Here is a 22,624-nt window from a genome sequence, read left to right as displayed (position 1 = left end):
CCCTTCCTGCCAGGAGGGCTCCCGGTACCTGGCTTGGCCCAGGGCCTTGCCGGCAGCCTTCATGCATCTCCCACAGAACCTGTGCCAAGTACTGTTGGGGAGGTTGGAGGGCTGGGCTATGGCCAGTTGAGGTGTGACTTCAACAGAGCCAGCCAGTCGGGTCTGTTTTTCTGCAGTGTACCCTAAGTATACTGTTTTACTAATAATGGTCGCCATTTATTGCTGTTTCTCATTTAATCCTCACAAGAGCCCCATGTGGGAGGAGGGTGTCTCTACAGATGAGGAAATTGAGGTTTTGAGATCTAAATAACTTACCCAAGGTCAACCCACTGACTCCCAGGTTAGAAGCCTTTTTTTTTTTTTTTGGTAGGAAGGAGGATCCGAACCTGTGACCTTGGTGTTATAAGGCCCAGCCAGGACCCTCCTTTACTCTGCTGCCACTGTGAATCTGATGGTGGCATGACAGGCAGCTGGCAGCCTGGGTGAGAAGTTATGAACATGTTTCTTGGCAGGGAGAGGCCCTGCTCCTAGGGTATAGGCAGCCTCAGACCTTCCTCCTGCTGGCTGGACTGCCCTGAGGTCCCCAAACCCACAAGGCCTGGTCTGTTGGAAGGTCCACCTCCCTGTCCCCTAAACCTTTTGAGGAAATCAAGGCCCAGAGCCTGGGCCAGAGCCCTGAGCCCATGGTGCTACCCACATCTAAGGCCCCCATGGCTTATAGGGGTGAAAAGCCCTCACACTCTCAATGGAGTGGGGGTGGGGTGCCCCCAGCCCTATCCCACAGCTGTGTAGAGCCAGAGGGGAGTGGGTGCTGAGTCATGGAACCTGCCAAGACTCACAAAGCGATAGGGCTCTACAGCCACCTACAGCCACCCACCCTGGTGACACAGGCCCTGGCTGGGCTGTGTTGGGAGGTGGGCAGGACCCCTCTGCTCATTCTCAGTCCCAGGGGTCCAGATCTCTATCCCACTGGGGCCAGGCTGAGGCCATGGGCAGTGGCCATCACTGAAAATACTGATCTAACTGTAGACATGACCAGCTGCAGCTCGGCCCCTCCTGGCCACTCTGGTATCCAGGACAGTGTGGCCTACTTACTGTGACTGTAAGTGTGATGCTCAGAGGTGAAGGTGAGCAGGGCCAGGCCATATGCCTTGCACTTCAGACCTCAAGCTCATTCCCATGAGGTACCCTGGACTCCACCTCTGACAAGGCCCAAAACTCCCATCTTAACCGCTCCTTGTGGTCTTGAACGCCCTGGGGTGTCTTAAGCCAAGCCAGGCCTCTCACCAGCCTCACAAGGCACTTACCATACATACACTGGTACTTTATGTGTCATGTCATTTGAACCCAGCTGACAAGCCTATGGGTCTGTAGTCAAAGGCAGGGATTAGCATCCTCATTCTGCACATGTGGAAGTGGAGGCAAGGCCAACCCCACCCAAGGTGACCCAGCTGGGAAGTACAGGAGCTGGACCTGGATCTGACTCACAAGCCAGTGAACCTCCTGAGGGTCACTGTCAGTAGAGGAGGGGAAACAAAGGAGCAGCCTATCCAATGGGGGAGAGATTTAGTGCCCCAAATCCCAAAGAACTGCTGCTGTCAGCCAGCTCTATGTCCAGGGAACAGAGCCGGTCAGCTCTATGTCCAGGGAACAAGTTGGAACCTGGACATAGTGACCTCTGACCCCAGAAGCACCACCAACATCCCTTTTGTCCCAGGCCCTTGGCCAGCCCTGGAGTGGGGGCCAGGCACCAGAATGAAGGGGCCAGGTATGCTGGCGGGCTAGGAAAGCCTGTTAGACTGAACCGACCCAGGGGCTGCTCAGCAGTGAGAGGGAGGGCTGCCCTCAGTTCCTAGCACACTGCAGGCCAAGTCATGCAGCCACCTGGCTAGTTACCATAGCAGTCACACTACAGACCCTCACACACCTTGTGCTGAGTGGTACCAATCTGTGTTTATTGGATAACCTACGTCCTGGACATGGTGAATGATTCAACATCAAGGAAGCCATAGGCGTGTCCCTCTTTTCAGTGAAAAGCCACCCCCCCACCCCTAAATAATAACAAGGCACAGTATATACACATGACATAAGGGTTAGGCTGACCCAGTGGGCAGGGTCCATAAATTACAGTGAAAGTGGGGGGAGAGGCAGAAGATAAGAGTGGGTAGGGTCCAGGGACAGACCCAACTCAAAGCTAACCCATTCCAGCCTGCACTCAGCATCAAGGAGTCGCTGCTGTGAGCACCACCAAATCTGTGCTGGGGCTCCTGCCTGCCCTCTGCCCCAACCAGGAGGGTAGGAAGCACAGGAAGGGAGGGTCCCTTAGTCTCTCAGGAGGCTTTGGGAGAAAAAGACGCCAGGGAGGCACCAAGCCAGGGGATCCAGAAAAGTGGGATCACTTTTCCTTCAAAGACCCCCATCAAGGCAGGGGACTTCATTCCTAGTGCCCATCCTTTGCCCACCCCCAAAAGAGGGGCTTATCACTGGGGAGGAGTTAGGGGCTGGTCCCTGCCACTCTGGCTTATTTTTAGGTCAAGAATCAGGGATAAAAATATACTATGGAGGTAGGAGTTGGGGTCGGGGGTGGGAGACTGAGAAACCACAATGAAGGACCCTGGCCCCCAGTCCTAATGGGGGGCTTCATCCCTCCCAGCCCCCTGGGCCTACCCTGAGCTTGGGCTGACATCCCAGAGGATGGGGGAGTGGGAAGGAACAGGACAATTAAATAAGATACTGTTTATTTTTTAAAAAATTAAAAAAGAATGCAGATATTATTTCTTCCATCCCTAGGCCTGCCTCCTGCCTCCCACCCGCCTCCCTGGGGCTGGACTCCCAGCTCCTTCCCTGGCTGTCCCATGTAATGAGAAGAAAACAATGAACTGTCTTAGTGAGGCACGAGGGAATGCAGACCCAGGGAGAGAAACAGAGATGCTACAGCAATTTCGCCCTGCATCACGGCAAACCCAAGCACACTGATATAAAAACATTCGTATAAAAAGGGGGGAAGGGGCATGCTGAGCACAGCCCCGAGGGCAAATTGCTCCCTGGTACTCAGAGACCTATGTCCCCCAGAGAGAGCCTGATAAAAAATGAGGAAGCAAAAGGGGAGAGAAATGTTCAGAGGAGAGAGGATCTCAAGAGGGCTGGAGGCAGGGGCTTGGCAGCTTGGGAGCTCCCCCTGCTGCTTTTGAGTCAGGGATGCCCCCCAATTCCTGCCCAGTCTTTCTTCTCTGGCCCACCAGGCCCTAGACCACAGGCATCTATTGACAGCAGCTTTAAGGGGCTCTGCCTAGGGGCTTGCTGGCCTGAGGTGGTCCAAAATTGGCAGGTGACAGCTCAGAAAACAAGGCTCATCCCTACAGCTCTGAGAGAGAGGAGGGAGAAAAACTAGAGACAGAGGGAGAAGGGAGAGAGAGACTGAGAGACACAGGTGGAGGGAGGTGTGCTGAGCCTGGTGGTCAGGAGGCAGCAATGGCAGTGCCGCCACCCAGCTTGACAATCATCTGCTGGCAGTCGTTGCAGGAGCGCCGGTCGCCCACCTTCTCCAGGGTGCGGGCAGCCTCAGCCAGCAGCACTGCCCGCTGGCCCGGGGAGGAAAGGAAGGAGAGGGGAAGGTGGCGGCAGGCTAGCAGGATGGCAGTGGCCCGCTCTCGCTGGCCAGGCCAGGCATCCACCTCTCCTGTGGGAATGATGAGATACCTTAGGAAGTAAGAACCTGCATACAGCAGGTGCTGTTCCAAGGGCTTAATGCAGACTCACTGAACCCTCACACCCATCCTGGGAGGTAGGTTCTGCTGCCCTCCCTAGTTCACATGAGAGATGACCTTGGCCGGTGTTACACAGCCAGTATGTGGTGGGGCTGAGGTGGAACCCAGGTGCTCTGGCTCCAGAGCCCGTGCCTCTATCCCTGCTCCTACACAAGGACCTACCCCTAGCCCTCCCTCCCCACTCAAGGCAGGACCCATGAGCACTCGACTAATGCCTGCCCCCGCCCTAACTCCCCACCAAATCAAGCTCTGGGCTTCTTTCATTCTTACACCACCTCAGAGAAAATGCAGATGAGGACATCACTGCAGCTCAGAGGTGAGAGGCATGAGGCACGCTTGAGCGCACTCTGCCAGATGAAGAGCTGGGCTGGGCCCCCCCTTCCACCTCTCTGCTCCTAGGGCAGGGCTGGGGAGCTGTGGGACTCACCGTGCTTGGCATTCTGTGTGGTGCGCCGCCGCAGGCTGTGCTCCAGCAGTTGGTGAGTGCGAGTGGGGCTGGCTCCTGCCATCAGGCGCACAGTGGCTTCATGCAGGAACACCTGGGAAAGGGCAGGGCAACACACAGTCGAACCGAGGGTCCTTGCCTGTCTGTGCCTCAGTGGTTGCTTCCTGAGCCATCTCATCTGCCATACCACTCTACCTTGCTCATCCCTTGAAAACAACCTGTTGTCCCCCACTCTGACCCTGAGCCAAGCCAGAAACCTGGATGAGCAGCAGGATAGGGGAACAAAGCACAGGCCAGCTGGCAGAGGTCAAGAGCAAGAGGCAAAGGGCCTGCTTTCCTCCACTGGTGATGTACCCTCTGGAGTTGGAGGACAAGCAGCCTGGGTGTAGCCTCAAGTCGCTGGAGGCTGCCTCCAGCTTGACAAAAGAACAGGTGAGGCAGGGACAGAGGGTGAGGAGGGACAGCTGGGCTGGCACCAGAGAGGTTCAATGTCCTGTTTCCAACTGCTTCTTCAGAAAGGAACAGAGCCAGACATTTTCAGGGGAAAGCCCTGCAGCTCAGGTAAATATGAGTCACTGCGGGGTGGAGGGCAAGGCCTAGGTCTCTAATTTCTTATATCTCCAGCTCCTTTATGCCTTGCCATCTCAGTCTTTGGGGAGGGTCTTCTGTGCTTCTGGTTGGACTGTAGCCCCAGTAGGCAATGGGAAGCCACAGAAGGGTTCTCAGAAGGGGACAGACAGGATGGAAATGATATTTGAAGAGGCCTTTGATACCAGCCATGCCATCAGAGGACCAGAGGGCCGGCCAGAATGGGTTCCGGGTGGCAGGAGCAGTGCCTCAAACCTTGGGGCACACTTCCTCTTTTCCACAGTAACGGGTGGTTCTTTGATGACTATATTTTGTCTGGTGTGTCTGTCTTGGCTCACTGCACCAGTGGCCACAGCATGACCCTGTGAGGGTCCCACAGCATCTTAGAGTGATGGGCATGGGGGCTGAACACCAGTCTCTATGACAGCAGCCTCGCTCTGAGATCTTCTTTTTGTCCCTTCCAAACACAGCCCTTTGCCCCTCACTGACACTTCTGGGTCTCCTCACTCAAATTTTTAGAACATAATCCAGGTAAAAATATGTCGAGTACGTTACTTTAATTAGCAATAAAAATAAAATAAACAAGGAAATGACATGAGTCCCACTTATACAACTGTCCTCAGAGACTTATCTCAGGTCCTGTGGCCATCGCCAAGGGGATGTTTGGTAGGGAAGGTCTGTGACAGAACCAAAGCCCCAGTGGCTCAGAAAAAGGATTAAAGTGAACTTCCCTATAAACGCAGTTCTAGGGAGACTCTGTCACTGTGACGACCAGTTATGAAAGTCAGCATGGAGTGCCCCACTTGCTCCCACTCCCCTCAGAGCCTTTCCACCACAGCATTTGGGCTGGTGAGGTATGGTTCTATGCTAGCCTCTGTCCAGGGGCAGAGTGAGGCCTGCTCCCTGCTGTGCTCCAGGGCCAGGCACGCAGCAGGTACTCAGCCAACATGTGCTCAACAAAGGAATGTGTGGCACCCAGCCCAGTGTCAGGCCTGAGCAGGTGCTTGACAGGTCACCTGGCTGACTTCAGGGGGCCAACTCCATAATTACACACTGGTACCTGTGCTGGGTTCTGGGGCTCAGGCCCTACAGACCCCAATCTGCCCTCCCCCACCAGTCAGCCAGGCCTCACCTTTCGGTAGGCTGGGCGGAAGCTGTGCGCCAGCCTGCGCAGACTGCCCAGGTCCCGCTGGAAGCCAGCCAGCTCCGTGCCTGACGCATGGTAGGTCTCACCTAGGGCTTGGCTGGCACCTGCCTGCTTTTGCCAGAGCACCGTCCGCAATGAGAGTAGCAGGTCACAGGTGAGCAGCTGGACCACCTGTGGGGTGAGCCACGAAGGAGGGGAAAGGTAACTGGCCTATCCCTGAGTCAGGGATCCCAGTACCTACCAGGATCTCCCCCAGCCCAACACTCAGCAGCTCTGAGAGGAAGTGGCGAGCCCAAGCCTGGAAAACTCTCCACAGAGAGTGAGAGAACAGCTGAGGGGAGAACTAACCCTTTCCATGATGGTGGGAGGTGGGAGATTTGTTCTCCCCATTCTGCAGGTGAGAAAGCTGAGGCTCAGAGACTGACAGCAGCTTGTGTAGGGGACACAGCATGGGTGAGTGGCAAGGGCAGTGGCAGAAACAAAACTCTGTGAGTCTGAAGGCACAGGTTCTCCCCCCTCACAGGGCCCCATGGCTGACCTGGAGGCTGAGATACAGAGAAGGTGCCAAGGCCTTCCTCCTCCATAGGAATCAAATAGCCTGAAGTGGCAGCACAGCCTGGAGATTGGGGAGGTGGCAGAAGGAGGGGGAGGAAGTGTCCAAGAAGGCAGAACCTCAGAATGGTTTCACGTCTGAGTGTCAAACTGACTGACCTGGATTTATCTTGATTTGCCACTTATTAGCTACATGACCCTGGCACATGACTTAGATCTCTCTGTGCCTCGTTTTTCTCATCCATAAAATGGGAATAGCACCACAAGGCTGTCGTGAGAGCATTATAGGGGACTGCACTGCATGTGGGCATGATGCCACACAAGCGTGGGCTATACGTACTCTCTGCACACTACCTATGAGGCAGGGCTGCCCACCTGATTCCCAATGGCCCATCAGCACCATGCAGAGCAGTGAGGAGACAGCAAGTCCTTTTTGAGATGGGCCACAAGCAGCCCTCAGGTTCAGATGGACTCCACCCATCTCACCCAGCCCTGGCTTTCCTTTTCCCCAAGGCACTGCGCCTAGGGAGGTCACTGTGCTGCCCTAGACCCCACCCTGGATCCTGCTCTGTGCCCACATGATGCCCTACCCCTTGGCTGTGCTGTTTTCTGGCTGCTGACAGCCTCAAGGAGACATGGATGAGGATCCCCCTCCTCAAACAAAACCTAGCACTTCTACAATGTGAGCGCTAGAGGAGCACCTCTGGGTATGGGAGCAGCCTCAGAGGGCTACCAGGCTCCAGGGATCTCCCTCTTCTAGGCTCATTCCCCCGCCACAGAACTGAGACCCAGGAATCCTAGCCCCAAGGATGGCTGCAAGCTTCTCTCTCATTCCTCACACTTAGCTGACAGTGTTTGGTTCTCTCATAAAGACAAATATCAAGGAAGCCCAACAGAAAGCCCAACAGAAAAACTGAGATGTGGCTCCCCATTCTGCTTGTGGTCTTGGCAGCCCAGGGGACTTAGACCCTTTCTGCACATTGCCTGTCTCTGTGGGGCTGGCATGCCGTCCTGGGTGCACCTCAGCACCCAGACCCACTGAAAGCCTCTAGCTTGAAGTGCCAGTCTGGCCACATGGGACCAAACCCCAGTGAGTGGCTCAGAGTCTGACCCCCAAGGACTCTCCTCATCCCTCCCTTTCCAGAGTTTTCCAGGTGAGCTGATGGTGCTTTGCTTCCAGCTGCGTGCACTCTTACCCTCCCCTTTCACCTGGGATGGTCGTGCCTTGGACCCAACAGTGGCAGCAGTGCCCACTCACAAGGATCCCCTCCCCGAGTTATGGGGCCTTGGGTCAGGGCATGGTAGGAGGTCTCTCGAGGGCCGGGCAGGCCTCTGTGATGCACTGTGGAAACATTGCATGGGTACGGCTAGAACATGCAATGCAACTACAATGCACCGCAGCTGCTCGCCAGGAGGTATGATGCCAGCCACAGAGGCGCCCAAGGCAGTCAGTTGGCTTGGGAGGAGGGTATCTGAGGGCGGAGGGGCCCATTCAAAGGCTAGCCTGCAGAGGACTGTGGAGCATGCAAGTTGCCTGGAGCAAATGCAGAGCCCTGGCCTTCTACAGTTCACCTGGGCTTATGGAGAGCTGTAGGACAGCAGGATCTGGGATTCAGAGAGCCAAGGAAAGGTGTAGGTGGAAACATGCTTGCCCCAGGGACCAAAAAGGGGATCCCCCTAGGCCAACAGGCCATATTTTTGGAAAAGGGGGCCGATAGCCTGGCTTTTTTGTCTCTTGGACAGCCCCACAGGCTGGGTAAGCTCAAGGGGAGAGGGAGTGTTTTTACAGACCAGAGAGGCTAGCTAAGCCCCTACTCACGTGGTTAAGGGTGGGGTCAGAGGTGGCCCCACTGACATTGAGGCTGCTCCATAGGTGGCCGCTGGCCCTCTCACAATGACAAAAGGAACTTTGCTGCCCATCTGCTTTTCCAGAGAGTGAGGCATGCATGGCTCTGCAGGCGTGGAAGACAGACTTCACCAGGGGGCTCCTGCAACGGAGACAGGCAGGTGAGAGGTAGGTCAGTGCATGTCACTTGGGTAACAGTTGAGGAGCTTAAGCTAGTGACTGGCATACCCCACACAATAATACGTAGGTCTGTTGGCTGCAAAGTTGCCATAATGGTTCCAGGTAGCCAGCTCCAGATCTGAAACACCAGCCCTAAGTGAGGGCTGGCTCCCCACACTACAGAACTTCCTTCATTTAACACTGGAAGGGATCAGAGGCCCAGGTTCAACTGCAGGACTACTGTTAAGCAGCCACTTAGGGCCGGCCCGTGGCTCACTTGGAAGAGCGTGGGGCTGAAAACACCAAGTCAAGGGTTAAGATCCCCTTACCAGTCATCTTTTTTTTTTTTTTTAAGAAAAAAAGGAAGCCACCTAAGATGGCCATTCAAACGATCTGAAATGATCTGTGCCTCAGTTTCCTTACCGATAAAGTGGCCACAATACCGCTTGCTATTACCTATGGTGATATAAAGTGGTTGTCCTGTTATGTGTTCTCTAAGGGATCATTCTCCCAGAAGTCTGATGTTAAACTTTCTGGAGAAACTTAGCTTCTTTTCATACAGCAGACTGTGGAGAGGTTGGGGAGGAGTGGTTGGGGGAGAGTTCCCTAACGTCATTGTCCCTCAAGAGCAAAGGGACCCAGGAGTAACTGCATCCGGTGGTGGTGGTTGTGGGGAGGATGCCTGCTATGGCGTCTTAGCTGTCTGCTGCTGCAGCTCTGCTGCTTAGAAGTGAGGTGACTTCAGCCAACTTACCTGCTGAGCCTCACTTTGCTCAGGTCAGCTGGCTGGGGCACACATACATATGGGTGGAGTGCTATTTCAAGGCTGGCGTAGGGTGGGTGCTTACTGGTCAGGGCTACTTAAAAGAAATTGGGGTGTAGGACCTACTTTAGGAAACAAAGGGCTTCAAACCTGCTCACACACACTTTTCTTAGCTTCCTCCTTTGCTCCTGGCTAAGCATCTGCTTGACAGGAAATGTCACAGCTTTGGCTGTAAGGATGAGACCTCCTGGGGCCTCTCTGACTGGGAGCACTTCATGATTTCTCTCACGAACACCCAGACTCAACAATGCATCAAGAAGGCAGGACTGCCCACCGCTAAGGGCCAAATGCCCTCAAGACACAGACATGAGTCTCCAAAGAAGAATGTCAAAAGCTCTCTGGTTATGCCTTGTACTAAAGGCCCTTTTAGTTATAGGAGACAGTTGACAGGGCTAATGGTGGGGTGGTTGGTGGCTGAAAGGAAACTGTATAAAATGTTGGCATACAGGAGCAGGATCCTCCAGCCCACACAAACTTCAGAGGAAACACTGGCTTCCCTGTGTTGGCTGTGAGCCACCAGTACACTGCAAGGAGCCACACTGCTCTCTGTCTCCTTTTTAGCTTGTGGCACCAAGGAGGCTGTGGGGGTGAAGCCCTGGAAGCAGCACTGACAGCTACTGGGACGACTGTCATGCTGTGCAGAGCACCACACTCACACAGAGGGACGTGCTGGCCCAGCTTGGGTTCTCTGTGGTGTCCTCTTTCCCCTTCTCTAGCCTCCCATCTGTCACGCAGTCCCAACCCTTCATCCCAACATGGCCACCCAGACCTGCTCCCTCCCACTAACCCAAACAAGATTCCCCTGAAGAGAAGCAGATGAGTGGCCTTGAAGGCTTACGTACTCGGTCACTTCCAGGGCCTTGGGGACACGCTCTACTTCGGTAAAATGAGAGCGCACAGCCACATCATCTCCCTGGAGCCAGCTGATGGCCATAGTGATTGCGGACGTCCACCACCGACAGATGACATCTGGACCTAGAGGGAAACAGCACCAAACACACTCCAGCACCCACAGAAACCAGATCTGTGGCGCTCAGCGGCTGGCTGTATCCTGTTCCTATATGGTATGTGGCAGCTGTACCTTCTGGTGATGGGCCAGGGGCCTCTGGGTTGCCCTCTCATACGATTCTGGTGGGAGCATTAACCAGCACAATCTTTTGGAAAGTGTTCAGCAATATGTATCAACAGTTCATTCCTATTAACCTAGTGATCCCACGTCTGGCAATCTATCACAACAAAATGGGCTTAAACAGAGAAAAAAAAATCTAACAAAGATGTTCACTGTAGTGTTTTTTCTCTTTTAGCCGCTGGCTGGAACAGGGATCTGAACCTGTGACCTTGGTGTTATAAGGCTGTGCTCTAACCAACTGAGCTAAGACTAGTGTTATTTTTAAATAAAAAGTTGGACACAACCTAAACTTTCAGTAGCCATGAAGAATGGTATCTTCAAAGTATCTGTAGTAACAGTCTTAATGTTAGAATATTTTAAGTCTTTTCCTTCCTGAGCCTCTGTTTTCTCTACTGCAAAATTATGCTAGTGATCTCACAAAGCCAGTGGGGATGGTCATGCAAGATAAAAGGTGTAAGAGCATGTGCTTTCCTAATGATGCGATGGCTGTTGTTCTGGGATCCTTCCCTCCCTATGGATAGTAGCCAGAAGGTAGCTTGGCACCCCAATCTTCTCCAGTGGCCTCAGAAGCCTGGGAGGTGGCAGCTAATGTGCTATCACCCTGATGGCAGTTTAGGGATAGAAGCAAAGAATGTCCTGGTATTAATCCAGTCAGTGGGTTGCACTATGATACCCAAGGCAATGGGGAGCCGAAGGGTGGTACAGACACCCACATGAAATGTCTCTTCAGCAGAGAATGTAAGACTTGAGAGCAGCCTCAAGGGGCCACTGAGCATCTGAAAGGTGAGTCACCACCAGCCTGCAGTGCCTGCACTGCTGGTTGCCTATTCTTCTGGGCATTTGGAAAGAGTTCTGACGTGGCCCACCCAGCCAGAGCCTGAGGAAGACATTCACTTACTCACTCTCCCACTTCTATAAGAACCACTATTTCCTGACCCCAGAATACCGGACTCCAGAGAAGATACTTAAGCAGACACTCATAACTAACCATGGACCCTGAGACAAAACGGTTGTGAAGGACTGAATTAAGCAATCCCGGAGACTATGGAGCTGCCCTGCACTTACTTACCAAGGGCTGACTTGAGCACAGAGCTGCTGGAGAATGGTGGGGTCACAATCCCCACAGAGTCCACAAAAGAATGAAGTAATTTCAGGTACTTCAGAGCACTGGAGAATTCACTAGAAAGAAAAGAAAGGGTCCTGTGTATATCAAAATGTGCATGAAGACCACACTCATGGCTTGGCTGTTCAGCTCTTCTGCTCTAAGACCCACCAGCCACTACTGGCCCCTCCTTCCCCATCATCCCAGGCACCCCATTCACACATTCCACAGGCCTTCCTTCCTGTTCTGACTCCTCCCCACAAGGCCCAATTCCAGTGTCATCTCCCAGAAGTTTTCTCACTTCCCCCAGGCAGAACCGCCCCCTGCCTCCCTGCTCAGATGCACTGTCGTCAGAACCTGGGCCTTGTACGAGAGTGACTTTGGTACCTGTCTGCCTCAGTGAAGAACAGACAGTGCTCAATAACTGAGTAAGAACTCAAGATTGCTCGGAACACTCAGTGAGGGGCTGGGGTCCCCAAGATATCCAGACCGAAGTGTCTGCCTTCTGCTGAGCTCTCCACATTCCATTCCTGTCCTCTCTCCACAGGCCACTGTCCCCTACCCCAAAATGCAAAGCAAACTAATAAAATTTCTGACTTGCTCCAAGTACTGACTTTGCTTGATGGAAGGATGGGGAAAAAGAGAAAGTACTTGGTTTAGGAAAAAAGTCAAGGCCAGAGCTTACAAAGAGCTCTCATTTTTGAGAAATAAATACAAAGGAATCATTCCATTTCCTGGCTGACCTGACACTAGGGCTTGTTTCCCTCTAGGACTGCAGGGCTTAAGGCCTCCCTTAAGCTGCCTGGACAGACAGGGCCCCGAGGCAGGGTGGTCAGCCTGGGGACTTTACCAGCTCTCTTCTTCCTGGTCTCCAGTCTTCTTCTTGGCCTGAGGTTTCACCAAGGCCTCCACAGCTCGCTCCAGCAAGTTCTTGCAGAAGGCCTGGTGGACTTGGGCAATAGGGTCAGCTGAAGAAGAGAAAGGCAAGAGGAATAAATGGGTCTTATTTATGAGCACATTTTGTCTTTACAGAGAAAACAGAGGATGGGAGAGGAACCCATGAAACAGCTATGCCCTGTGAATGGGGATCAAATCTCCCTTTGCCCAGCACTACCCTGCTAAACAGACTGAAGAGCCCAAGACTATGTGCAGTTCTGGATTAGTTCCTGTGTGTGTGTGTGTCTCTTGGCTCAGTGGTACTTCCAGGTTGGGAGCTGTAAAGTGGTGGCCACAAGCCTTGTCAGAAAACAGAAAATGGAAAGGTGGACAGCTACTCCAAGCCTTTGGGGCTGTCTGTTCTCTTTGTGGCTCAGGAGAACAGTCACCCAAGGAGGAAAGGCAGCAAATGCTGCCATACTCATGACAATGAAGACCCTACTGCTCTATATTTCCAGAGCTTCATCATGGAACCCATGATCAGCAATGATCTGGCTGAGGTGATTAGACAAGGGCCTTGCAATGTGTGTGACAACTGTCACTGAAAAATCCCCTTACTGACAGGTCCAAATAATGGCGTCAGCAGCCCCTTTCCTCCCCTTTCCTACCCGGTGGGCCTTGATCTGACATGGACGAGAAGTAGGACAGACATTTATAAAGACAATATGAGCAATGAGACCTAGAATCAGAGACTGCAAGAGGTGACAAAGCCAGTGGGAAGTCTATGTTGTAGACAAAGCAGTCAGTGGGGGTGGGGTTGAAAGACTACGGATTTTGCTTTTGCTTTCATCCTTCACTTTTTGGTGTTGCACAGAATTATATTGAGCCATAAAGTTATTATTTAACTAAAAAAAAAAAAAAGGATAGCAGACCCCCCCACCCCAAGTCTGACATATACCCCTTTACCTGCAGAACATGCCTTGCTCTCCTCCCAGCAGAAAGCAGAAAGCCACTGAGTTCTCAAGGTCTGAGTCAACCCAGACCAGCCTCTACCGCTCAAGGCCAGGCAAGTCGACTCTAATCACTATCAAATGCCAGGGACAAAAAGCTGGCATCTCCTTCCGATGCCTGGAGTCCCGTCCCTGTCACCACTCTGAGCACTTGACAACCGCCTGCCGCCTATTGTTCCCTAACTGCTCCATATATGTCTGTCTGCCTTCTCAATGGGACTAGTAGACCCAGAGGCCAGGGAACAGCAAGCCCCACACTTTCTCTGTCTCCAAAGTACCCATAACAAGGCCTAAGAAGACAGTTGGTACTTAATCACAATTTACTAATGTGTGGCATTATGATATAAATACTATGGGCTTTGACTATCAGAGACAGCAGAGCACAGAGGGCAAAGCCGAACCCAGCCTAGCCTCCAACAGGCTCTGACCAGTCTTGTGCCCTTAGGCGAGTTACTTAAACTCCCTGAGCCTCAGTTAAAAAAAAAAAAAAAGGATTAAACAAGACAACCTGGGTCTCCACATGTCTGGTGCACAGTAACCCTGCAGTACTGGTGGCTCTCATGGCTTTCTCCAATTCTGAATGGCTGTAAAGGTGTTCTCACCTGGGTTCCTCTGGGCACAGTACAGACTCTCCTTGGCAGCCGACTTCACCGACCAGCTCCTCTCCATGAAAAACTTCTGGCCCAGAGGGTGGCAGAGCCAGCGCAAGGAGTCAGGGACAGCGCTACGCTCAGGGCAGCACAGGCTCTGAGCTCGACTGAGGAAGTAGCTCTGTGGAAGGACAAGGACCAGGGGTGATGCGAAGGTGGGAGAATGCTGACACTAGCCACTGGGGGATACTGGGGAAAGGATAGAAGTGGAGGGCTAAGACCCTCACAAGCACCTGAAAGTAAAGCCCACCACTGAAAACTAGAACAGGTGGCTCCAGTGGAGTCTGTCAATCTTGGTAATCAGGCCCAGATCCCAGCAGGAGGGCAGGGAGTGGCCACAAGGCACACAGGCTCCCGCTGCATCCTGTCCTGCTGGGTCTGCCTAACCTTATTGGAATCTAGTTCTCACCCTGCTGGCATTCAACCTGCAGGATAGGATGAGGGGTGGCTTTCCAAAGAGGAGTCTCCGAGGCCCCCTGGCTGCACTTCACCTCAGCCCTATGAGTGCTGCTGCATCCAAGCCACACAGCCCCCTTGATCCTGGGACACTTTCCACATCTGTCATTTCAATTACATATCTTTTAGAGTATTTTTAGGCAACACTATATTGTGCTTTGACTAATTTTTCATCTCTTTTACCTTTGAGTATAAAAGTTTAGAACAGTGCTTGGCACACAGCCAGTAGTCAGTATCACATCAGACATACCAGGAGCAAAGGGGCACTTGGGAGGACTGCCCAGGACCCATGCAGGCATGTGTGTCTGTGTGCATGTGTGTAGGAGATGCCCTTCCCACAGAGCTGGCCCTGAAAGGGCAGTTCCCTACAGAAACCCCCACTCCACCCCTGACATGAACAGCAGCCTGTGAGAAAAGACCAAATGGGGGCCTATAAAAGCCTCTTTGCTGGGCAATTCAAAGATCCAGTGCCCCAGTGTTTGGGTCCCTCCTCCTCCTGCCAGGATAACATCATTCCAGGGCCTCAGTGATAAGAACTGCAGGGACAATGCTGTCTATCATGTTTTCTGAAGTTCTGTCACTTTTCAAGTGAAAATATCTTTCCTCTAAAACCCATGATTTCCAACCCATAAAACTACTTGATACAGGCCAAGCTGAGTAAGAAGCTGAGCAGAGAAGGACAGGAGGGAGGGAGAGGCACAAGACACTGAGAGCTCAGGGAGCTCAGAGGAGGGGACCTCAACCTTCACACTTTAGCCCTTGCCTCCACAATGAGGGTATCTGTGTTACAGTCTGGTTCAGTCTGATAGTTCTGACCTTTACTGGGCTCTCAGTAGCCATCAGCTAATGTAACAGATTCAGTAGACTTGAATGCAAGGGTCAGAAATAGCACTGCCAAAGCACCACTCAAAGACACAGACAGACAAGACTGTCTCTCTCCAGGGGAACCTGGGGACAGCTGCTTGAATCCAAGAGAAACAACCTGGCCAAACTGCTCCGCAGACAACACGGTTATTCTCATAGCAACCATAGGATGGGGACAGTGGCACTAACGGTCTTTGCTAACCAGCTTGGAGAAAAGGATAGCAGAGAGCAAATGCAGAGGAGGCCCATGACCTTCTGTCTGCCCTCCGCATAGTACTCGCTGCATCTGGGCTGGGAACTGCAGCTGTGGAGAGCCGCAGCCAAGAAGCTGAGCAGTGATGGAGGCTGGGTGGAGGTGGGTGGGGGGCAATTCCAGAGCCTCTTGAATCCCAGACCTTTTAATAGTTGGCACCAACTCTCTTCCAAGAACAGCCTACTCCACATGCCTGATCAGCAAGGGAGGATGGTGGTTGCTCCAGGGGAAACTGAGGACAAACTGGTGACTCAGAAAGGCCCAGGTGTTACAAATAGAAGCAGAAATAAAGCCTGGTCAGGTCATATGGCAAGAGAAACCTACAGAGGCCATTTAGGAAATCATTAAGTTAAAATTCCTTTTAAGCTTAATTCTTAAAAAGAAAGGAAAAAATTTAGTTATAACAAATCTAGGGGAGGAGAGCGGGGTTGGGGCTTGAGTTTAGTGGTTTGAACTAATTAGAAATATAAATCTTGGGATACAATCATCCACAGTATGGCTTCTGTAAGGGAAATTAAGAAAATAACTTTTGTTGCTCTTTTAATTTCTTGGCTAAATTATAGCCCTATAATTTTCCTAAAAAAATTTTTTAATTTCCTGAATTTTATAGACACTAGAATTCTCTCAAGCTGGGGCCTAGGAGCCCCTCCCCTATCACTCAACTGCTAACTGCCTGATGTGAGAGAGGCTATGGAAGGAGCCCAGAACTGTTTACGTCCTGAGAGCCACCCAGTACCCCTGGGCCAGTCCCAACTCCAGGTTGTGTCCTCCCAATACTGGTCTAACCCTACACTTCTCAAATTGTATGCCAATGTACTCCAAAGCACCAAAACGAGCACTCAGGGGAGGCACAGGATATTTTAGATTTTTGAGAGAAACAGCAATGTACAACATCAGTTGGACACCCTGTAAACTACTAGATCAAGGCAGTTAACAGTCTCAACATGAGATTACACTACCTTCCTTTGGATGATGTAATTAATATATTTGTGAAGCCGAGTTTTGGGAGGCTGTTGTGATAAAAAGCAAAGATTTGTTGTGTGCAAATCACTGTGGAACATAAAATGTGGGTGGTGGTGTCCAATCTAATGCCAAAGCTTGAGAAGGTGTACAGTGCTCAGTAGGCACACACATTCCATTAGTAAGTAATCATGGTTATTAAGAATAAAAAATATTGGGCCGGCCCAGTGGCGCACTCGGTAGAGTGCTGCGCTTGGGAGCACGGTGGCGCTCCCGCCGAGGGTTCGGATCCCATATAGAGACCGGTCTGCTCACTGGTTGAGCGCGGTGTGGGCGCGACACCGAGGGTTGCAATCCCGTTGCCTGTCACGGTACGGGCGCGACACCGAGGGTTGCAATCCCGTTACTGGTCACGAAAAAAGACAAAAGGAAAAAAAATAATAATAATAATAAAAAATATTTTTTCTTTCAATTTCATGTATGAGTTTTTCAAATGGATCATAAGCTGTTAAAACACAAATACCTCCTAGGATGTTCAAAACTAACTACATAATAAACAGAACTCTTAGATATTTTTTTTGGCCTGGGGCGCCATGAAAATGAGATACAGAGTGCCAGACAGTTTGGGAACCTCTGGTCTAAACCATTTTCACAGAGGCCTGTCCTCCACTTGCCCCTAATGCCTGGCTCATTTGCTAGCTAAATATATCTCACTAAATTCAAAGCTTCTTCCTTTTTAAGAAAGTACTGTCTGTGTTTCTTAATCTATCCCCTCCCAAGAGAAGTAAACAGAAAGGGGCAGTTAATTTATACACCACAGTTCTCCTTTCCCCACCTATTATGCAAATTTTTCAATACTATTAAAGTTTTGGGCCGGCCCATGGCTCACTTGGCAGAGTATGGTGCTGATACCACTAAGGCCATGGGTTCGGATCCCTATATAGGGATGGCCGGTTAGCTCACCTGGGAGAGTGTGGTGCTGACAACACCAAGTCAAGGGTTAAGATCCCCTTAACAGTCATCTTTAAAAAAAAAAAATTAAATTAAATAAATAAAGTTTCAAATATTTATATCCTTTGATCCCTGCATCACCATCTCTAGATGCACAAAGATGCTCTCTATAGCACTGTTTGTAACAGCAAATAAACAGGAAACAACCCAAATGTCCATCAGCAGCACCAAGGACCTCTGCAGAATAAAGACACTATAAAGAAAGATGTCTAAGATTTATCATTAGGTTGAAAAAATCAAATGGGAAAACAGAGTTTACAGTAATAATCACATTAAATAACTTATCATGTATAATGTGATTAATGTAATAATCACATTAAATAAAATATCATGTTAGTATGTGCAGGAAAAAAAATTCTGAGGAAATATACAGTAAACCATTCACTGCTTGTTAGGCATACCAAATATTTTCTGCAGGGCAGGGGGGCTCATGGTCAGGAACAATTTTAAGGGAACCATTTTCCTAATCCTTAGCTGCCACACACCTGCACATTCTTCACACATTCTTCAAATGGGCTTTCCGAGTCCCTTTTAAAGAACAACTGCATCTTAGCAGTAAAGACAATTGAAACCTCAGTGGGGTTTTGGGATGGTGAGATGATTCCAAAATTCATATAGGAAGGTAAAGAGCAAAAAATAGTCACTGAAACTAGAGATTGACACTTCTAGATATCAAGATATTTTACAAAACTCAGACATTAGGCTTGTGTGGTGGTGGTACAATAGAACAGACTGGAGTCTGGAAGCAGACTCACCAGATATGAACAACTGACTTATGAAAAAAGGTGCCATTCAGTGTAGTGCGGGAAGGACAATTTTTTTTACTAACAGGTTTTGCGTCAGGTAGATATCCATATGGAAAAAAAATTGAATCTTGTACCCCTACCGCCAACTCATACAAAAATCAATTCCAGGTGGATTAGGGACCTATGTATGAAGAATAAAAAATAAAACTTCTAGCAGACAACATAAAAGGTTTGTAGAAGCGAACTGAAGGGTACTCACAGCCAGGAAGCCCAGCTTGCCTCCACATCGGGTCTTGAGTCCCATGGCAGCAGTCAGGTGAATCTCAACCAGAGTGCTAGGCGGGATTTTCTCCTCTGCACATTCAGCCAGGTTCACAGCACATAAAGCCATGTGTAGATCTGAACAGGAAGATCCTGCAGGAAGCTTTCCTAGGGCAAACAGAGAGACACTAATGTTGACAGATCCCCCAAACCAAACTTTTCTCGGCTTTCCCTAGCACAAATCAGAGTAGCAGTGGGACCAGAGGATAACGGAGGTGAGCTTTGTGATCAGACAGGCCTGGATGGGATGCCAGGTTCTGTGACTTGTTAGCTATGTGCTCCTGTCTACCTCGCAGGGTGGCTTGAGGACATGGCAGCTGGCTCTGTTTAATGGGAGCTGTCATGACGGCAGGTTGTTGCACAGGACTCAGAGGTGCATAGTGCAACATTTTCCATAACTGTCAATAGCATGGCTGTATTCTGCTAATACAGTCCTGTGTTTCCAAACATTTCAATAAAGCTAATACATTTTAAAAAACAAACTGTTTTGACTTTATTTTCATTAACCCCCTTCACCCCCGCCTCGCCCCCAATATATAAGCACACATCTCTTTGAGGGGGTAATAACATAAAACTGAGCAATGATAGCTGGATACATGTTGGGATAGTAGATAGAAGGCCAGGAAAGGCTTACTACACCTCCCTACGAGAGCTGCACAGCAGCTAATCCAGGTGAGACCCTGAAGTCAGGGAACAAAGTGCCCTGGCACAAGCCCAAGGGCCCATCATGGCTCTCCTGAGGCTTTCACACTGTCACTTACTTTGGTCCTCACTACAAGGGGTGAGAGGCAGCAAGCGCAAGTAGTCTCAACACCTCAGGGTGGTCACGGTAAGTGCCAAGGTCCAGGTGGTGGCAAAGCCAGGCCTCCCACCCTCACTCAATCTTGTGTTGTTCCCACTGGGCCACCCTGCCTCCCCTGGTCTCAGTCCCTATACTTCATTCTGTATTGGTTTAAGGTATCTGTCTCCCCAGGAGGCACCAAGCTTTCTCTTTCAGGGGGATGAAGGGCAGAGAGCAGTGTGGGAACCACATTATAGTCACCTCTGTCCCCTTGTTGCCTCACACAGGCTCTGGCTCACAGAGTGCTCAGTGAATGTGGAGGAAGAGAGAGACGTGAAGCTTCCCAGCTAGAATTCTCCAGAACTTGACAGCTAGGAGGATGCTGCCTCCTGATCAGATACCTGGGTATGGGGCTCATTCTGTCTCTAGGAGCAGAGAAGAAAAAAAGCGGGAAAGATTTGCAGATAGGGACCTTCTGCTATAACTCCACCATGACTCAGGTGTTAAAACTGCACAACTGGCCCTACTTTCTCATCTCCCAGCCACAGATTCACTCCTAGTGCCTAGTTCTGCTCCACTTCTGGCTGAAGCTGCCTGCAGCCACCAGGCCATTTCCAACACCTTCTTGTTACCACATCCTGTGTTACTTTCTGGCCCTCATTTTATTGGACATCCCAGCAGCAACCTCCTCTCCTCAACCCTCTCTGTCCTGGCTCCTCCAACATCAAGCCTCTTGCATTCTCCTCTGTCCTCTTGAACTGCCCCTGTCAGGCAGCCTCTGCCCCTAACTGCCCGTCCTCCACCTGTCCTTTATATGAGGGTGTTCTTTCAGATGTCCCTGAGGGTCCCCTTTTCATTACACACCCTCTCATCAGCTCCCTCGGTTTTCACTTTCATCTCTAGGCACAAGAGCCCAATTCTCTTCTCTGGGCTGTGTATCCTGCATGTCCAGCTGCCTGGAGTATTTCCCCTCCACGCCTCACAGGCAAGTATCCAAAACAGAACTTGTCACCTTTTCCCTGCAAAATTGTTCTTCCTCCTGTTTTCTTCACCTTTATTGGTGACACCACTGTTCACCCTAACTCCCAAGCAAGAAACCAGGAAACTATCTTAGCCATCTCCTTCCCTTACCCATCACATCCAATGACCCCAAATGTCTAGTAACTTTCACCTTCTAATCTTCTCTCCATCTACCTTTTCAGCATCTCTCACCTTCAGTTTGCATCAGATCTTATTTGGCCTCCCTGACTCTAGCCTTAATACTCTCAAATCCATTTTCTATCTGCTACCAAAGTGAATTTTCTAAACTTTAGAAGCACAAACCTGATCACATTATTATTTTCTTAATGCCCTTCACTGAATCCTATCACAAGACCCCCAGCCTGACATCCAGATCGTGCATGAGCCAGGCACCCCCCATCCCCTCATGCTCTGTCTCCCATCACCCTCTCCTTGCACAGCTCATTCTAGGACTACAGAAGTATCATTCTCTGAGCCAGGCACCCCCCATCCCCTCATGCTCTGTCTCCCATCACCCTCTCCTTGCACAGCTCGTTCTAGGACTACAGAAGTATCATTCTCGGGGCTGGCCCGGTGGTGCACTGGATAGTGCGCCGCTTGGGAAGCGCGGCAGCGCTCCCGCCCAAGGGTTCGGATCCCACATACGGACCGGTTCCTGCTCACTGGCTGAGCGAGGCGCGGGAGCAATGCCGAGGGTTGCGATCCCGTTGCCGGTCCCCGGTCCGGTGCGGGGGCAACACTGAGGGTTGCGATCCGTTGCCGGACACGGAAAAAGACAAAAGACAAAAGACAAAAAAAAAAAAGAAGTATCATTCTCAAGAGCCACCCCAAGTGGGGCTCCTCCTTTGGAACATTCCTCTGCCTAGAAGGGACATCTCCTTCTGAAGAGTTGGTGACATCTACCCATCCTTCCATGCAAAAGCCAAGATTTAGCCTTCCCAGAAAGCCTTTCTTGGAACCTCACCCAACAAGTACCCACTCCTTCCCAAAAGAAATATGCTTCTTCTGCTGAGTCTAACACACTCACACTGAATTGTCAATCATTTGCTGATATATCTGCCTCTCTATTACATCAGGTGTTTACTGAATGGAATAAATGATCTTATTTCATTGAATCAAAGATGCCATACCTATTAAATCTCACCATTAATTTATCACTAAGGAAAAAACACTGCCAACTAATCCATGATACGCCACTGTTTACAGGATTCATCCCAAGTGTAAAGACGAGTGAAAAATGTGCATCTTAGAATTAATGAACTGTAGTTAACAAGCCATTTCTACAGCTATGGATGCAGGTGAAAATTTGGTTTAACCACTCTAAAAGAACATTGTAGGGGTTGGCCACTTAGCTCACTTAGTAGAGCATGGTGCTTATAACACTAAGGTCAACGGTTTGGATCCCCATACTGGCCAGCTGCCAAAAAAATAAATAAAAGAGCAGTGTAAAAGGGGCTTCAACTAGGGTAGAGAACTGGCAAACCAAGCTAAGGAAGATAGGTGGCATGGGACACCTCGCAGCAGAAGCCAGGCAGCAGCAGCTCCTCCTCACCTGTGATGTGCAGCTGATGCAGCCTATGATAGGCCAGGGCCGCATCCCGGGCACTGGTCTTAGCTTCATCCTCAAAGCCCCCTGCAGTGGCTGGGGTGGCCTGCCGGTGCTGGAAGACTTTCTTGAGGAGCCAGCGCACCAGGCGCAGCTTCTGCAGGCTGTAGCGGATCACATTCCAGGAGAGGCTGCAGGCCAGGTCCAGTCGGGAGGTGGGCAGTGCCCGACCCAAAACTGACAGACAGGTTTGTAGATTGGCAGCAGCAGCTGTAAAATCCCCCTACAAAGCAGCAAGAAGGTATAATGGTGACAGGTTTGCTGCAGCCCCTTTGTTTTAAAGACTTCTACTCTTTCCCATCCCATTATCAGAGTAATACACGTTCACTAAAGAAAATCTGGGAAACTCAGAAAGCTACAAAAAAGTAAAAAGAAAACACTTGTAATCTCAACCCCCAGAAAAAATCATTGCTGACATTTTGAGGCATTTCCTCCCAGACTTTACTGAATTGGGATTGTACTGCATTCTATCTTTGAGCAAACGCCGGTCAGAGATCCCTATAGTAGCTTTT

The 22,624-nt window shown here is 50.7% G+C and overlaps 1 protein-coding gene across 1 annotated transcript in view; it reads right to left on the bottom strand.

The window, feature by feature from the left end:
• Positions 1-1,933: 1,933 nt before the first annotated feature.
• SREBF2 (sterol regulatory element binding transcription factor 2) overlaps positions 1,934-22,624 on the bottom strand; it is a 57,465-nt gene continuing 36,774 nt past the window's right edge. The window contains exons 10-19 of the mRNA XM_008574236.1: positions 22,059-22,335; positions 18,644-18,813; positions 14,047-14,215; positions 12,409-12,526; positions 11,526-11,635; positions 10,170-10,302; positions 8,319-8,487; positions 5,933-6,118; positions 4,195-4,306; positions 1,934-3,679 (exon numbers count right to left, since the gene is read on the bottom strand). Of these exons, the coding sequence (XP_008572458.1) occupies positions 3,459-3,679; positions 4,195-4,306; positions 5,933-6,118; positions 8,319-8,487; positions 10,170-10,302; positions 11,526-11,635; positions 12,409-12,526; positions 14,047-14,215; positions 18,644-18,813; positions 22,059-22,335 (1,665 nt within the window). The 3' untranslated portion in view covers positions 1,934-3,458. The remainder of the gene's footprint in view (positions 3,680-4,194; positions 4,307-5,932; positions 6,119-8,318; positions 8,488-10,169; positions 10,303-11,525; positions 11,636-12,408; positions 12,527-14,046; positions 14,216-18,643; positions 18,814-22,058; positions 22,336-22,624) is intronic.

This window comes from Galeopterus variegatus, unplaced genomic scaffold (assembly GCF_000696425.1).
Source record: "Galeopterus variegatus unplaced genomic scaffold, G_variegatus-3.0.2 Scaffold55, whole genome shotgun sequence".
Classification (NCBI taxonomy): domain Eukaryota; kingdom Metazoa; phylum Chordata; class Mammalia; order Dermoptera; family Cynocephalidae; genus Galeopterus; species Galeopterus variegatus.
This window is presented reverse-complemented; position numbering and strand designations above follow the sequence as displayed.